Raw genomic sequence first — 17,835 nt, 5'->3', positions numbered from 1 at the left:
TTCTAAAAAATAGAAAAAAACATCCGTGATACCTGGATTAAAAACGGCCTAAATTATCACTAGGATCATGTACTCTTTGCTCCGCTGTAGGTATTTATACCTCCTGCCACATGGGGGCGATAGTCACTACTGAGGCTAAAACAATTAGTACTGCTGTAATTAAGCACTAAACAACCGGCTATTAAACTTCCTGTTCGCGGTGTTTCAAGACGTTTGTCAATCGATATTTAAATGATATGTGTCTTGGGAAGAAGTCGTTGTGAGTAGTTTTATCATTACGGCGCTCACTGGTCCTTTTAACGGCAGAAACGAACTTAAAACTGTGTAGCGTTGGTTAATACGTGCAGCAGCCCCTAACTGACCGTGGTATTCGCTTTAACGTCTGCCGTAGAAGAGTCACCGGCGTGTGGGGAGCTCCGCTGTAGGTAAGCATTTGTCTTACTTTTGTTTTTATTTTTTTATTTTTTTTCCGACAGTCTGGGAATTAGCTAATGCAAATTAACAGTTTGATTTTCGCGGGAGCCCGCCTTTCGTGGAAATTGATTGGTCGTCTGCGTCATCTAATATCTGAGCTGCACGCTGATTGGATAATAATTGAAAGAGTAGTTAAATGCACGAGGACACGTGGGTGAGTTTTGTACGGCATAAACTAAAACGCATTTATGTTTCGTTTAATTATTCGTTATGATGGCAACATAAGATGGAAAGGGGGCCATCGAGTCGCGATGCAAAAGGCCGCGGGATTGAATAGGATCCCACCAGGTGAGTCCATAATAAGATCAGAGTGAGTGCTGCTGGGTAATCTAGCGAGGCTTAGTGAGGCCAGTCAGACAGGGGGAAACATGGCGTACAGGTGATCTGTAAACCAGCATTTAGCTGCAGCTGGTGGTAAGTTCCTGTCATGTTTGTCTCCTCTCTGACTCGCTGTGTGTTCAGGTGATGCTGCAGGTTTTGAGTTTAAACAGTGCGTTTCCTCTGAGGTCGATCTCATGTTGGATTATAAGGAACAGGAGTCTTGATGCTACTTTTAGGTCTAAGTACAATTACTTTGCAGCTGTGATCAGATCTAAGCGTTAAAGCCGTAAGTCTTCTGTGGCGACACAGAGGCTCTGATGACGACTGATAATGCAGTAAAACCGGTGAATTAATATAAAGTATTAAAACATACTATTACAGCAGCTTTCAACTACATTAAAGCCTTTCCAGAAATATTTATTACATGTTTACATACTGTGAATTATACATTATGGTCATTGTTGTGCTCTAATCTAATATCTGGTTGGTCCAGATATTTTCAGATTGTGGGGCATGAAAAAGTGACAGGTGGGAAATGGATTTAAAGAAGCATGACAACCAAGACAAACACCATCACACTGCACAAGGGTACAGTCAGAGATTTGTACTCTCTAATGGGAAAAACCAGAGCTGTCTTCATGTCAGACATTAGTACCTGCGACAGAAAAATCTTTAAAACCAGTACTGCTTCACCTTCATGCAGATTCAATGAATTTGACAAAAATGTAACAAACTGGTTCAATGTGTTTCTGGTTTATAGATTTAAGGGTAATAAATATGAAAAAAAAAAAACATTATATTACATTGAGCCTTATCTCGTGGCTGAAGGGAGGAATTGGGGAATTAGAAGAGAACCATAGTGGATTTTCTCCCACTGATCTCTCCCTAGAAGCTACAGCTTCATAGTGCTTACAGGAAACTGCCATCAACCCGTCCAATATCATTTGTAGACACACAAAAATCCTGAAAAACAGTCACAGGTGATTGAGGTTGGTGGCATAGGGAATGACGTTGATGAGTCACACTGACACTGTTGAGAGCCGTGTCTAAGCAGCTCACTGACACACCCCCACACTCTAACAGGAAGTGCTGTCTGCAGACGTAAGCAGGTGGAAGGTGAACTTTATCCGTGCTGCTGCCACACGACTCTTTCTCTAGATGTGTGTTAATGCTGAGTGTGTGGTTTCACACTGTGGGTGTGTTGGTGCTATGTGCCTGTGGTTCTGGTCCCTCCACTGACTGACAAGGACATGGATCTGCAGAGCTGGGGCTGGACTGACCTGTGTGTATCCTCACCCACTGTGGTTTTATCCCAGTCTCTGTATGTAGGTCACTGTGTGTGTGCGCGACGAAGTGATAAGGTAACAGGGATTTGTTTTGTACAGCACTGTGCTATAATCACAACTGCTGCTGTATCTGCTGACAGTCCAATACACGAGGACAGCATGTTGGACTTGCAGGAACTGGTTTTATGAGTGTTTTAAGCTAATCTGTTGCGTTGGCCAGTTGTCTTATGTGTCCTGAACAATAACTTTTACAGAGCAGCTTGTATAACACATTTGCTCCCTGCAGCTTCTACATATAAGTAGTTCAGTATAAAGGAAAGAGGTCTTTTATTGATTTGGACGGCTCATTGAGTAAATGTTGATAAAACCGTTCTCCTTTTCCTCAGCTCCAGCTACTCTTACACAGTGTCAGACTCAGAGAAAGAGCAGCAGATTGTGACACTTCTCCAAGCCAGGACTATGTCCAGACGCAGCCTGCGGCTCAATGACAGCCTGTTGGACCGCAGCCTGCCGCACAGCAGCGCCTCCTTCAGCGTGGGAGGAGGAAGCAGCTGGAGGAGCAGCAGGTGAGTGTCCTCAGGTAGACAGCAGCTACTCTGCTGTTTTCACACTACATTTCATTTCCACCTCCTTCTCTGCATTTTCCTCCTTCAACTTGTCCTTTTTCTTATTTACAAGTCTCCTTTATTATTCTTGTCCCCTCCCTCTGCTTTACACCTCTTCGTGCCATTCTCCTCAATCTCCTCTGTCCTCCTGCAGGTCTCTGAGGTCCCGTCACTCTCAGCAGCTGTCTGTCTCCTGCTCAGAGTCCCTTCTTGCACACACTCCTCGTAAACAGTCCGGTCCATTGGCCCACAACAGCAGCCTCCACAGCGTGGCCTCAGATGCCTCCCTGCTGTCCTCACTGCTGGACGAGTCCTCCATACAGGAGACCACCATGGTGGACACTCTCTGGGGTAAAACATGTTGTTTTTGCTTTAATTCTTTCTCTGTGTGCAGGCTGAGCCCTTTTTGTACCACGCTCTCTGTTTTGGTCACATTTCTCACAGCAGGTGAAATTTGGACTTTGGTCCAATGTCCATGAAGCAGTTTTTAAATTATTTTGGCAGACTGAAAACTCTCCTTAGAGAAATGTTTCAGGGCCAAAATTTCCTTCCAATCAAAACATCTATATAAAGTTAGGTTGTAGAAAAGGGTTTTGTCTGATTAACACTGATCGATCTTCCTCATCTGGTGTTTCAGGTTTGGATGAAGAGAATGATCCCAAAGGTCAGTTTTGTGTTTTGTTTTTTTAGCCACCACCAAACTAGTGGCTACTCTACCACACAAACATATATTGGGTCACAATACAAAATTAAGTCAATAATCATCACATCCACAGCATTCATCATGTCTTGGGATGAAGGTGGACATAAAGTAGTGCCTATAAGCATTCAGTGCCCATGAGACACTTGTTGTACACTAAAAGCTGCATATAGTGTAGTACAATAAACTAATTACGTCTTAGAATCAGAGACTACACTGTACCCAGAATTCAGCGAGTTAATGATGTGATCCTGTCTGTCTTTGTCAGAAAGCACCATTATTGCAGATCAGAGCACTGTGGTGGCCGACAGCACTCTGACCGGTTCCGACGAATGCTGTCCTAAATACTCAGTCCGGACACTCAACAGGGTTTACTGTAAAGACTATGAGTCTGTATCTACGCACTGCTCCTCCTCGAAATACACCCCCTCATCTTCCTCCTTGTTAATGGGGCCAGAACCCTTGGAACATGGAGAAACAGAGACCTCAACCATCTACTGTAGAGATCGGAGCCGCAAGAGCAGGACAGGTAGGACATCAATGTGGTAAAGTTATTTTTCTGATGATCAGAGTAGGAAACAGAAAAATGTCTTAACTCTGACAAGATTTTGCCTGGTTCCTGAAATGATAAAATGTACATGCACATCTTTACTTTACTTTTTTTTTTTTTTTTTTTTTTTTTTTTTTTTTTTTATTGCTTCAGATTCACTGGCCAGGTTGAAAATAGATGTCCAAGTTTTATGAACTACTTCAATCCTAAAATTGTGTTTTCTCTTCTATAAACATGCAGACGTTGGTCAATTTCTAATCAGACTGGTTGTTTAGACAGTTGTAATATTTGGATGTGTGCATATAAACAAAAGTCACCATGTAACTGAAATATCTTTGAATGAGGGCTCATCCAGACATATTTCCTCGTTTCCCTCTCCTCACATCTTCAGGGTTACAGTAGCAGCTGATCCTTTGTCTTTAACAAACCTTTCCTCAGCAGGTGTGCTGGCATCCATGTTGGGCTCAAGTGTACCTGTGAGCAGGAGGGCGGCAGCATATGTTTTTTCTCTGCTTACTCTGCTTTATCATCAGCTGCTGCTGCAGAAACACCAAAAGGTCACAGGTAGTTCAGGACCCGACTACGCTTCAGCTCGGCAGGAAATTGACACAAGCAGACCCTGAAGCAGGTGGAGAGTTGGTTGCTCTCACCAAGCTAAAATAAAATTTTCCTGCCTAAATGATCAGGGAAACTAATGACTTTACCTGGTTGCAGCAGTAAATTATTGACTTCACCTCTGCTGTCCAACGTGGGATGTTTTCCTCTGTTGCTGTGCCTTGTCTAACTTTAATTAATGACTCATTTGTTTCCTGGGCTTCATGCTGTCCGTGCTGTCACTTTGTAAATGAAATGAAACCAAGCCTGACACGCAGACTGAGGTGTTGAGGTGCTGGCTGTTGCACAGACCTGCTGTACATATTTTTCTTTTATCGAAGTTTTACGGGATGTGGTTTGGTTGTTCCAGATGTGTTGCTGTCGTGGCTGGACTTCACAGTGTCGTGTGTCAGGAGAGCTGCAGCCTGCTGCATGTCTGCACTGACACACACCTGGAAGGTGTGTCGGGATCTGGCCTCAAAGGTCAGAGAGGTGAACGTACAGACTGACAAACATGGAGGTACTCAGAGTCTGCGTAGTCGGTGTGGGGAATAACTGAAATCTGTTCACATTAATTTTCCTACAAACATTAGTCGAACACAGCAGTGAACACCAGAAGCCACATTCCCAACTGACTTTCTCAAAAATTATCTCTCAAAATTTTGCTGAGCTAAGTTCCTGAAGAGCTCAGTATAAAGAACATTTAACTAATTTCGTTCATTGAAAAGCTTTAGAAAAATTGAATAAATATAAATAATTGTATTCCATAGGATCTCTAATGGTTTTCTGTAATACTTTGCTTGTTCTGCATATCAGATTGCAGTTATTGGGTCCTGTCCAAACAATTACTTTCAGAGTTATTAAATAATGGCTCTATTCATTGTACCATGTAATTCCATGTGCACTGAACAGTCAAATGGAGCATATAGAGTTATTTCTGAAAGATGTTGGAATTGCTCCTATTTTGCCTTTTTTTTTTTTTTTTTTAGTGATGGAAAGTTTGAGAGTAAATTGTTAGTTGAAAGCTGCTTATAATTATACTTTGTGTGCTTTTTCTTCTCATTTTTTAAATTAGGAATGATGTTTTGTGAATGCAGGCATCTAGGTTTCATTTGCCCTGTATGTCACGTAGTTGCACGTTCACTTGGTGTTTACTTTGACAGCACATCGTGACCACAGGGGTTTCAGCCGATTGGCTTCCACAGAGAACCAGAGTTGAGTTTTGACTTTCATGCATCGTTTCTTCCTCCTCACCTTACATTGATTGCTGTTGTTCTTTTGACATAGATTGGGTTTTTCTGTCAGAATAGTTGTCACCACCCTGTTTTTCCCTCACAAACAAATGCACTCTTTCCCATTTGGCTGTTGCCTTGGCAAAATGCAAATCTGTGTGTATGCGTGTGTCTGTCTGCCTGCAGTCAGTAGTTGTCCTGAGCTCAGCAGGGGGGCACATGTGGACGTGTTGAGGTGTTTGTCTGCTGGTCTCTGAGGTCCCGGTGAGTCCTGAATCTGTTTTCTGTGTTGCAGCTCGATCCAGATGCTGTGGAGTCATGAACCTGAAGGAGTCCACGACTAACTTGAAGGACCTTCATGTCAACGGATCTCTGTGTGAGTTATTACAGAACGGGCTCCTCTTATTTTAAGTATCCCAGTTTATTACAGTAGATAATTTAAAACGTGTACGAAGTGTTATTTTTTATTTATTTATTTTTTGCATGTGTTAAATGTCTGCTAACAATGGTGTCTGTGTATCACAGTCCTATGTACTGTATTGTGTCCCTCTGTGCCTCCTGGCTCTGTTGTTGCAGATATATTCCTACATTCACCATCCTTCAGGCACAAATACTCAGACCACAAGATGCAGATTAATCTGCCACTGAGAAGTCTCCAACAAATTCCCCATTTTTCTCCTTTTTAGATTCAGACTGATGCTTTAAGTGTGCTATCACACTGACTGTTGATTTAACTGACAAGTTTAGGAACCAAGCAGTGTGTGTGGAACAGTCTAAAGAAGTTGGTCTCAGCTAAAAGCTCGTCTGTCTCATAATGAATTTCAGACTTGATGGTTGATTTTAATGAACAAATGTTATTTAAAGCTTGTGAAGTGGTTGAACTGGTCTGACAGCTTTTATTTAACCCCATTCTACCCTGTGTGTGTGTGTGTGTGTGTGTGTGTGTCTCTCAGTTAAACACACTCCTGCACCGCTGATAACAACAGATGATGGTGTTAAGGAGAAACAGCGCTCAAATACTGTTGCATCATCTTCATGGTCCTCAGTGGCTTCCTCTGTGTTGGGGCTCATATGGAGCGTTACAGTTCTTACAGGTTCAATAACTACTCACAGATCCTGTCAGTTTACATGAACTCTATCAGTAGTTAAGAGTATTTTCATATTTTTAACATGCACTGTTTTCCAAAAGTGTCCTACAAGTTGAGCCTTTTTAGCATATGAACTCTGGACTTTGTCTGGAGTTGTGGTTTCACACACAAACCCACATTTCAGTGAGGAGCACATAAAAGCTGTGCCACCCCCCCCCCCAGTCACTTCATTGCAGGGGTCTCCAACCTTCTTTTTTTTTTTTTTTTCCCCTGAGAGCTACTTTTTACAAAAGGAAAACAGCCGAAAGCTCCTCCTGTTTTGTAACATTTATTCTCGTAGTATTATTATTATTATTATTATTATTACTACAACCCAAACACACTGATAAACCGCTTCCCTAAACTTTTACGAAATGTTGGCGTCTACATCTCAAATTTTTGCATTAAAACATCACAAAAATATTTTTGTATGTATTTTTGCATTTAGTGTGTCTGTATGCGTTTTTTTCTATTGTATTCTCTTGCTGCTGTGGGCACCAGCGGCGGCTTTGTGCATCCACGATTCATTCCATTTGCAGTGTGGAATCAGGAGCGGTGAACACCTCCTGCTCTGACTGCAGCTATGAGGGGCTGCTGCGCGACCACTGGGTCTGTGAGGGCTTTGGGACATGGGAGGGGTCTACGGCAGCACTCGCTGCTTATTGAAGAGTGAGGCCAATACTGGAGACTGATGTAAAAAGCACGTACCACCAAAAAGAGTCGCTAGATTTTTCCCCTGTTACTTATTTGAAAGAGTCATTAGTGAGGTCTAAACACTGTAATGTAGTGACAAAGTTGCTGAGTTGATCACTGATCACCACTGGATCATCAACCTTGACAGCAGCGCATTTGATTGACAACCAATTGTCAAATAATCCTTTAGTGTGAGAAGGGGGCGGGACACTTATGAATTACAGTTGGTTTGCCGAGTGACCGCTCAAATTTGACTAATCACATTTTCAAATTTATGTGGGATTCATTAACCCTTTGGCGAGCTACTTGGAAAGTGCGACGTGTTGGAGACCCCTGCTTTATAAAAACATCAACTTTGGAAAACATGGTGGTTCGGCTTTATTATTTTCTAACAGTTCTGTACTGATGGACATGTAATGATGCAAACACAGTGTTGGAATCTTGGCACGTCATCATAGCTGTATGTTGTAAAGTTGATTTGTTTATATCTGATTTAATCATCTTGGCCTCCTCAGCTTCAGGTCTCTGTCAGCTGACTCTGAGAGCAGCTTCCGCTGTTTGGGCTCTGACCAAGAAAATATTTTCTGTTTCATGGAGAACCGGGCACTCTGCAGGTTAACGCCGTCAGTGTTTGACCAGATTGATATATTCATTCACCTTTTTGCTTTTCTTGTCTGAGATGCAGCATGTTTGTCTGAGCTGGGTTTGAGGTGTTAAACTACCTTTTTTCTAACTTTGCGGCTTTATCAAATGTTGCATTGTTAGTTTCAGTGTAGATCTTCTCCTTCTCTCTTCCTGTTGTCTGCTTTTGTGCTCAGCTCTGTGGTGCATTTGCATCTGACAGTGAGTCATGTAAATCAGCTTAAGATGCACCAGGGCAATGATTCACTCTATTATAGCCTCCTTTTGTAATTTAAGTATTTATACACAAATGTTTATGGTTCTCAGATTCACACTAGATTAAGACACGAGACTTGCAAGTCCTGTTATTATTCAGTAGTTTAAAAAGACTTGATTACATTTGAATTGTGTTATCTGGCTGTGGTTGAATCCTCACTGAAACCTAACATGTAAAGCAGACAACCAAACTATCTGTGTGAGAGATTTTAAAGTTTCACAATTTTTCACTCTTAAAACATTAGTCAGGAGTTTGTATGAACATTTAAACATTATTTCTTGTGGTCATATTTGTCAATAAAAGATTCACCCTACACTGTCGATGTACAGTAAATAATGGGGGATAAAACCAACCTTATTTAGTCCAATCTTAAGGTGCTTCAATAATTTTTTTTTATTTTATTTGTTTTTTTCTCCTTTTTACTGCATAAAGAAACAAGTATTTTTGTTTAAAAAAAAAAATAGCAAAGTATTCATTTGTGGCTTTGAGTTTGGTTAACCCAAGACTGAGGTTTAGGTAAACCTGAAATGTCTGCTAAAGCGGCATAGAGGAAATAAATACTTGATTAAACTTTTACATCTCTCTTAGCATCAGAAAACGATTTCTAAAACCATTTGCTGGCTCAATAATATTTTAGCAACTTTTTGTTTTGTTTTTGTTTGTTTGTTTTTTGCTCCAACATTTGAAACGTGATGAAAAAACATCTGTGTTGAACTGTTCATGTAAAGACATCACCTTGGGTTTTCAGCTCTGCCATTGTCTGAGCTCAATTTAATAAAAAAAAAACATTGACTAAATGTAAAGTTACTTGTTTTAAGAAATTGTAACAAGGCTACATAGTGAGAAGGGTGTTTTACATCACAATCTGTGAGGAACACACTGTAAAGGAGTTCAAACATGATTCATATAAGGATGTTACTGGCTGATCATTGTACTGTTGGTGACTTCATGTTGTCCTGTGTGTCGGGTCTGTCGTTCTCCTGGTGGCTTTTGGCTGTAGTTCCCATCTGATCATTCATCTCCTGGTTTCTGACTTTTCATCTTCTGCTCAGCTGGTGAAAGTCTTCAGTGAATCCTTTGATAAGTTCACATGAACCATTGTCAGCTAAAGTGTCCTGATGTGTCTTCAGGTAAAACAGCAGGTGAGGTGTTTAGGTGGCTCAGCAGATGTCGCACAACCAACGGTGGCGTCCTGGGGCTGTAAGTTTTTTTTCTGTCTTTGTACACCTGCAGAATATTGTGACAGAATGTAATTCTGCAAACCGTTGAGTTAATACAGGCGAAACACTGCATTTCGCTCTCTCCCCCCCCCCGTTAAAAAAAAAAAAAAAACTCTTATTTTTTTAATCAATTGAACAACATTTAGTCCTTAAATACCTGCTGCTGTTCTGTAGATGATCTCACTAAATGATAAATCCTGATTCAGTGTCAGAAATAATCAGTTGTTTTTTTTTCCTGCAGGTCCCCTCATAGACTCTTCCTGGTTCTGCTCCCCCTGCTGCTGCTCCTCCTCAGTGAGTCTCTGCACACTTTTAGTTCCTCAGTAGAGCTGCAGCTGTAACTTTATCCTAAGACGTGTTGTAGCTGGAGCCTTTTAGTGACTGAGGTTCCAAATACACATTTTATTCTCTCCTTCAGCTCTGTGTTGGTTCGGTCCAGCTGGTCTGCAGGCCGTCTTTCCAGCCTTCAACGTCACAGACTGGAGGACAGTGGTCCACGATGTCTCTGGTCTGTCCTCCATCTACAGCCAATCAGCAGAGGGCGCAGTGCAGGAGACCAAGGAGGTGCAGCCTTACGTGGAGCCGCCGTACAATCAACCTCCATCCACTGAAACCCCAACAGCAGAACAGGTACTGACACAACTGGATTTTCAACTTTTAATGTCTTAAGTTTTGGTGGTAATTTTCCTGATAGTGGCACGTTGGGACTGTCTGTGTACATTTTACCAGATCGTATTTTCTCTTACAGTAAGTTTGAACCAGTTCATCAATTAGTAAATTGACAGGAAACTAATCATTTTTACCTTAAAAGTACTGCACTTAATATTCTGTAGGAACATTAATTTTCCTGAACAATCAAAGAAATGTGAGTTTGGGCTGCATTTCTTTAAAAGTCCACCTCCCCTGAAGTTTTACTTTGTCCAGTTTAACCTGTAAGATTTTTTTTTTTTCCCCTTTTAGAACTGTATTGCCTTTTTTTTTCTTCTTTTTTTTTCAACTTTGCTACTGTAAAAGCATTTATCTCATCTTCCATGTGTAAAAACTAAACTGTTTTAACAGGAAGCACCTGCAGAAGTGGAGGAGTTTGCCCGCCTGGTTCTTCTGGAGCAGAGTGTGACGGCTCTGTGGGAGCGAGTGGAGGCTGGAGGGCAGCGGGCAGATCAGAGGCACAGGGAGCTGCTCCAGCTTTATGCCGACCTCCAGCAGCAACAGCAGCAGCTCATCTCTGCGCCACGTGATGGCGATGGAGACGGCATGAAGCCCTGGCTCCGGGCCCTGCTGGACCAGCAGCTGGACCAGCTCAGGACACAACTGGATGAGGAGGGAAGGCGGAGAGAAGAGGTAGGACAACTAGCTCTTAAAGAGCAAATGTAAGAATTTAATCTGAGCTTATTCACTGGATGGAAAAATATTTCTGCCATGAAATGTTTTTTCTTTTTTATTATTTTTCTTTTTTGCTTTTGAATTATTTGATTGTTTACTAATTAGTAATTAATTCATGTACTGTTCATGTTATTTCACATATTGTTTTCTGATCAGATCACAAATATATCCTTCATATAAGACAAACAGGGCTAAAAAAAGTATTATCATCTTTTTACATTAAACATTAAATGCATATTTTTAGTCCCAGTGCTACTTGTACTTTCCAAAGATGACCTCTAATTTTTACTGGGAATAAATGTCCATGGATGGATATGGAAAAGTCATTGTGCCTGAAGGGTAACTTGCTAAACTGTGACATACTTTTGTTTACATCCTCAGTCAGTGACAAGTATTCAGTTTCATCTTAAGGTTCTATTGGATAAGGAACCCCAGTACTTTAGACTTGTCACTGAGCCTGATGGGATCTGGATTGATGAGGTTTCAGTAAATTCAGCTTCTATCATGTTCCTGTCTCTGTAGATTCGGCAGCAGGATCTTTTGCAGCAGCAGAGTCAAACTTCTCGCCTGGATCAGCTGGAGCTGCAGCTGCAGGCACTGGCTGCAAAAACAGAGGTTAAACAAGTGTCTGTTTGTGTTAAAGATTTTAATGTTGGATTGCAGATTTCTGCAGCTTTACTGTTACAGAACTAACTTTTTTCAATAGATGACATGTTTTTAACTGAGTGGACCTTATTGAGAAAGTGTCTTTGACTATAACTGTATAAATGTTTTTCTTTCTGAATTTACAGAGCTTCCAGTGGAGACAAGAAACTGCCTCAACTCTCAGAACTTCACCCACAACTCTTTCAGCTGCTGTCAGGTAAATGTCAGCATCTTAACTCTCCAAACACTGAACTGCTGCTGGAGGGGACAGGAATCAGCACTTGCTGTAAAGCTTGTTGTCTTCACTCATGTTCTCCAGTGTTGGTGTGGACCGTCAGTCCCATGATGCTTTGCTGGCGGAGGTTGCTCGATTGGAGGAGGCTCTGGAGGAAGTCAGGCAGGATGTCGAGGGTCTGTCTGCGGTCCAGGATGGTTCCCACCAACTTGACAGAATCCAGAAGATGGTGAGAGAGGAGCTACGTGTTCTGTTAAATGAAACTCATTAAACTGAACAGTCAAGTTTGCTTGTCATACAAAAACTGAAGCTTACTTATCTCAACCCTCTTAAGCTTTCAGCTCAGGTTTCCTCTCAAGTGCGCGAGGAAGTTCGGGTTCTTTTGTATGGGAACCAGCTGACTGTGGGAGGCAGGTCTTCCGGAGAAGAAGCTGGCCTACCAGAGTCTCTCCTCCAGTGGCTGCAGCAGCAGTATGTCAGTGGGGCCGACCTGCAGGCGGCACTGGCCTCCCTGGAGCTTAGCATCCTACAGAACATCAGCCTGCAGCTGGAGCAGCGACACAGCGAGGAGATGGTCAGAGAGGCCGTCCTGAACTCTGCTGGGGCTGCTGTGACCCAGGAGGTGAGGGGGGGGAGGGGGGGATGGGTGGTCGTCCTAAATTGGTTTGAGAATTAATTTACTGTTGGAAGTCTGCAGGATGGTGGGCTGAAACAAAGTTTCAAATGTAGTTTAAAGAGTAAATGTAAATTCTATTCAGGTTGTTTGTTTTTTGTTTTTTTAATCTAAAAATTGTTTCCAGTCCACCTGTTAAGAGGGTTTTATCTAATAAACTGGCTAAGTTTAGCATAAATACTGGGAAAAGGAGAAAAATATAGCCTGGTTAAACTCTTACTGTAAGTCTGCATTTATCTCTTTATTTAATTTAACCCGTCTTTTCTCTGACGCTTAGCGTGGCCCTGGCTCTCTAGATGGAATTATGTCATTATGGAAAATGCATGTACTAATAACGTGATTATAAGTTTGATAAACTTGATTCGGTTAACAGCTTGGTCTGTATCATCCACAGTGAGCTTCCTCGTACATTAACCAGTGAGACCGTGAAAGTGGTAGAATTATAAAGGCCTCATTAAAAAGCTTTGGGGTTTCCTGAACCTTAGCTGAACATTGATCATCAAATAGTTAACTATCAGCTACATTGTAGTAGTTAAATAATTAATAAATTAATCTGCCATTTAACTTCATCCCCCATTAAAAAGTTGGGAAGATGTGGAAAATTATAATGCAATGATTTTCAAATCTCATGAACCCATATTTTATTCACAATAGAACATAAACAACATATCCGATGTTGAAACGGCAATATTTTACAATTTTAGGGAAAGTATTAGCTTATTTTGAATTTGATGGCTGTCATTTCTGTTTTTTACTGCGGCTGTATTTTTTGTTTTTTTACATTTTTTCTTTCTTTTTTTTTAAATCATGAAATTTTATTCTGAAAGCCAGTAAAATTCCAACAGGCTGATCAGTCAAACTGCAGAATTTGCTGCTGTAGTTTAAGTCAATAATCAGCTTGTCATGTCTTGACTCCTCTTTTCAGGACGTTCATGTGATCGTGAAAAATGCTCTGCGACTGTTTTCTCAGGATCGAACTGGCCTGGCTGACTATGCTCTGGAGTCTGGAGGTCAGAAACGTACACGTTTTTATAATCTGATGACTTTTGTCTTGTGATAAAGGCTCAGTCTGGATTTATTCTATATTTCTCACAATAAATGTGCAAAGTCAAACCACCATGTTAGTCCCTAAACACTTTCTGGCCTATGATCTGTTTCTGTACCTCAAAGCTCATTAGCTCTTACTGAAGATGTGAATCAATTAAAAATGGATACACAAACATTACAGGGAAAAAAGCCTATTTTTGAATGTGAAATAAAAAATCCCTTTGGCCTGTGGATGTGATCCTGTCCGGTGTCTCTGTCTCGTCCTTCAGGGGGCAGCATCCTCAGCACTCGCTGCTCAGAGACTTATGAGACAAAGGCCGCTCTGCTCAGCCTGTTTGGACTTCCGCTCTGGTACTTCTCTCAGTCTCCTCGAGCTGTGATCCAGGTAAGACACCTGAGACAGTGTTTAGGTTATATTTTGTTACCTCCACACAGCTGTGGCCTGAGGCTTTAGGTTTTTTGGTTGTTTCTGCCCCATTCTCATGTCTGAGATCTCAACACCTGAAAAGTATTTCTTTAATTGATTAGAACAGGAGACGTGCGGTAAACTGTAACGTGACTAGTTAATATAGACAAACAACCATAAGTGGTGACTGTAGTTGATGAACACGGCTGCAGACACTGTCCCAGTGAGACCTCCGTCCGCGGGAATGGGCACTACACACAGAGCTGGTCCAGAGCAGTGCGTTATCAGTTCTTTTAGGCCAGAGAACAGCCAGACTGAGATCTCCGTGAATGGAGATTTTTAACTGACCAAAATTGCACTGAATATCTTCAGTTTTATTGTTGTTTCTTGTTTGGCTTTTTTTTTTCTCTCTCCCCCAACAAATGTTGTTTTTCATTAAATGTTTCCAAGCACTGTTCTTCTCTCTGCAGCCGGACGTCCACCCAGGAAACTGCTGGGCCTTCAAAGGCTCCACAGGCTTCCTTGTGATCCGCCTCTCCATGAAGATCCTTCCCACCGCCTTCACCCTGGAGCACATCCCCAAAGTCCTGACCCCGAGTGGCACGCTGCACAGCGCCCCCCGGGACTTCAGCATCTACGTAAGACAGAGCCATCACCAGTGTGATGTTGGAGAGAAGCTGTCCAAACATTTGTTTTCATACTGCTGGTTTGATGGTTTCAGGGTCTGGATGACGAGAGCCAGGAGAGAGGGAGTCTACTGGGAACTTACACTTATGATGAGGGTGGAGAGGCTCTGCAGAGCTTCCCTGTCACTGTGAGTAATCCTACACCTGCTTATTGCTGAAGAGAAATGACAAATAATCAGTAACTGTAGTTTAGCTGTCAGTCACAGGAAATGTCACGATTAGAATGTAACATCCTGTGTCATTTTTCTGTCTGCTGCAGGAGGAGAATGACAGAGCCTTCCAGATCATCGAGGTGCAGGTTTTGTCCAACTGGGGTCATGAGGAGTACACCTGCATTTACCGCTTCAGAGTGCACGGGACGCCCAGCAACGCCTGATCTCACTGCACAGACTGTGGGCATTATTTATTTTCTGAAGCTCTGTGTGACGTCTTGGTTTATGTGGAGTGGTCTCCACATTCAGCTGCTCCGACTTTAACGACACTACGGTGACTGAAAACTCACTTCCCTCCTTCCAGACCGAATGTGATTGTTTTCCTATGGAAAAACTTCAGATGTACATTTTTTGGTTTAATATTTTTATATCAGTGTTTTTTTTTATTTGGTGTGTTTAAATGTGTGTTTTTGTTTTGTTTTCCTGTTTTAGCCAGTTTTCTTTTGTAGCACTGTGGTAACACTGTAGCACAGTTTTTCAAGGACAGGTTGACGTTTGGACATGCTTGTGGTTCACCACAAAACATTTTCAGTTGCTCTAAGTCTTCCCCCTGTTGTCGTGCTCACAAAGAAATCCCATTATTAATCGGATTATAATGGACAAACATCAGTCCTCCTTTTGTATGAAATGCACTTTAATATTGAGAAAAACATTGGAGGCTTCGACAGTTGTGAGCCATGTTAGTGGGACATTTGCTTTAAAAAAGGCAAAAATGTCTGTTTGATTCCATAAGAGCAGAGACGTCAGCGTAACGCAGCTTATCGTCAGATGTCAAGTGTACTTGAAGTAACTCCTGATGTTCTGATACTAGTAAGAGAATTTATTAGCTTTCAGGTTAAGGGAAGAAGTTTTATTGTAATTGCAGTCTGTTGTGAAATGTGTTAACCTTTAATTTATTTTTTTGCTATTCCAATCTGGACATATAATAAACAAGGTTTTAGAAGATGTGGAGTTTTTATATACAACACTTTAGTTTCAGTTTTTCTGTCAGTAAAATTACCTAAAATCTGTCGTCCACAAAGAAAAAATAATCATATAATAATCAATAGTCATATTCCCTTTATTTAAAAATCAATTTCCAAGCAGAAGAAAAGGAAACTTTTTCTTATTAGAAGGAAAAAAAAAACAATTCTGAACTCCGACATCTTGCGCTGGTTCCAGAACTGCTACAAGTTCCCTACAGTTTGATTTTTGACTTTCACCAACACCTTACAGTGAAAAGGTTCTGGGTTGAACCTGCAGTCACTATCTGGAGTTTCCATGTTCCTTCCCTCACCTGTGTGGGTTTCTCCCACAGTCTGAAGACATGCAGGCTAATTACTGACTAAAGTATTAATAGGTCCCCAAAGAGACACAGCAGTCAAGAGTTTTCCTCTCACCCAATAACAGCTGGCAACTGCTCCACCCTCCTGTGACCCTTAACAGGATAAGCAGTTGGGATAATGGGTAATATCAGTCAGCCACAACAATACCACCTTCTGGATTTAATCTAAGAAATATGATCTGGTTTCAGTGGAAATATTTCAAACTAATAAACGATGCATCATTATGGGTTAAACAGCACACAAAGTAGTTAAAATCGGCTGCAGTAGTTCTACTGGAGTGCACTTTTCTAAGGGGTGCTTCTAATGTTTTGGCCTCCTTATTCAATAAGCCAGGTCAAACATTAGAACCAATTCTCAATAGAATTCACTCAAACGCAATAAAGCTATCACCTTTCTGACAGCTTAAACCTAATAACTAAGTAATTGTAACCATGTCAAAGTAAAATTCATGGCAGAGCTGCTGTATTGGATTGTAGTAAACTCTACAGGTGTATGTGATGTGTGTTTGTGTGAAATATGGTTTTCCAAAAAAAAAAATGACAAAATGATCTCACAAACTCAAAAAAACACAAAGAACAAAGTAAACCTTGAGCCCTGGAATGAGAACAAGCTGTGGAGGCAGACGGTTTCTTATCCATACTTTGAGAAATTTGTTTGAAACTTCTTGTTAGGTTTACTAGAGAATCTAATGAACCAACAAATACTGTTGCTTTATTGTGGATGAAGCAGCTGTGAGAACAAAGTGATTAAAATCGGCTCCACCTCTACTTGCTGACAGTACTGATGTTTACACGCTAATGCATCAATTCTAATCCAGTAACATCATATACTGTATCACTTTTTAATGCCCCTGAATTATGAATTGGTAAACAGAGGAAATACATTGTGTTTTTGTGTTCATTTCTGGCACACAGTTCAGATATTATCTCACATCCTCTGATCAAGGTACAATTCACCTGTCTGAGACGCAGATTGATTTTGGTTTAAACTGTGAACACTTAGTAATGACACTTGTGTCAAAATATCATTGACACGATAAAGTGCAAAAACAAGTGCAATAACTCTGTTAATAATTTCAAACCTTGTGTGAACATTGTAAACAAGTGCACTTTCCAAAAATCCTACTTGTAAACACAAACCTTAGTAAGACAGTAACGTAATCATGTTAGAAACCTGCTTTCAAATGACTCTGATCACCTGTCAGTCAATTCAATTCCAGTCCTGCTTCACGATACATTATGAAACAGTTTGAGAGATGTGAGGGTGACTTTTTCTTGCATGGTAAAGGGTTACTACAATTAAAATTCTTCAAAATAATAAGTTTTGAATGGGACACATTGAGTTTAATCTGTAACTTTAAAAACAACTAAAACTAAAAACCTTTGTTTTACTGTTCACTACCAACAGTTAATCATCATTTAGCTGAAAATTTCCAGCTATAGTAAAACCTGGTGTGCTGCCAAACAGCTGTTGGTGTAGACAAATGATTGGACAGGTGGGAAACTTTGGCACCGCCCCATGAG

The 17,835-nt window shown here is 41.1% G+C and overlaps 1 protein-coding gene across 11 annotated transcripts; it reads left to right on the top strand.

Annotated features, from left to right (window-relative positions):
• The first annotated feature begins 164 nt into the window (after positions 1-164).
• On the top strand, positions 165-15,942 carry LOC137105915 (SUN domain-containing protein 1-like). 11 transcript variants are annotated; one of them, XM_067488715.1, is made up of 23 exons: positions 165-425; positions 2,468-2,647; positions 2,841-3,037; positions 3,324-3,350; positions 3,655-3,915; positions 4,901-5,050; positions 5,694-5,744; positions 6,058-6,138; positions 6,716-6,856; positions 8,098-8,196; positions 9,611-9,680; positions 9,942-9,994; positions 10,119-10,330; positions 10,760-11,041; positions 11,606-11,698; positions 11,875-11,945; positions 12,048-12,192; positions 12,298-12,585; positions 13,562-13,646; positions 13,953-14,068; positions 14,560-14,727; positions 14,811-14,903; positions 15,035-15,942. In XM_067488715.1, exons 2-23 carry the CDS (start codon positions 2,541-2,543, stop codon positions 15,149-15,151), a joined length of 2,907 nt encoding a protein of 968 aa, XP_067344816.1. In that variant the 5' UTR covers positions 165-425; positions 2,468-2,540; the 3' UTR covers positions 15,152-15,942. The 11 variants fall into 11 exon arrangements, with proteins under 11 accessions (XP_067344816.1, XP_067344817.1, XP_067344813.1 ...); XM_067488716.1 differs by lacking the exon at positions 165-425 and adding an exon at positions 639-762; XM_067488712.1 differs by lacking the exon at positions 165-425 and adding an exon at positions 1,895-2,077.
• The last annotated feature ends 1,893 nt before the right edge of the window (positions 15,943-17,835 follow it).

Source organism: Channa argus, chromosome 20, assembly GCF_033026475.1.
Source record: "Channa argus isolate prfri chromosome 20, Channa argus male v1.0, whole genome shotgun sequence".
Classification (NCBI taxonomy): domain Eukaryota; kingdom Metazoa; phylum Chordata; class Actinopteri; order Anabantiformes; family Channidae; genus Channa; species Channa argus.
This window is presented reverse-complemented; position numbering and strand designations above follow the sequence as displayed.

Bases quoted from the DNA above. Each gene is read 5' to 3' on its own strand.
- LOC137105915 (XM_067488712.1), top strand. From the start codon at position 2,046: ATGGATCTGCAGAGCTGGGGCTGGACTGACCT. The intron at 11,699-11,874 runs GTTAAACAAGTG...CTGAATTTACAG, and splicing joins CACTGGCTGCAAAAACAGAG to AGCTTCCAGTGGAGACAAGA. The intron at 14,904-15,034 runs GTGAGTAATCCT...TGTCTGCTGCAG, and splicing joins TGCAGAGCTTCCCTGTCACT to GAGGAGAATGACAGAGCCTT.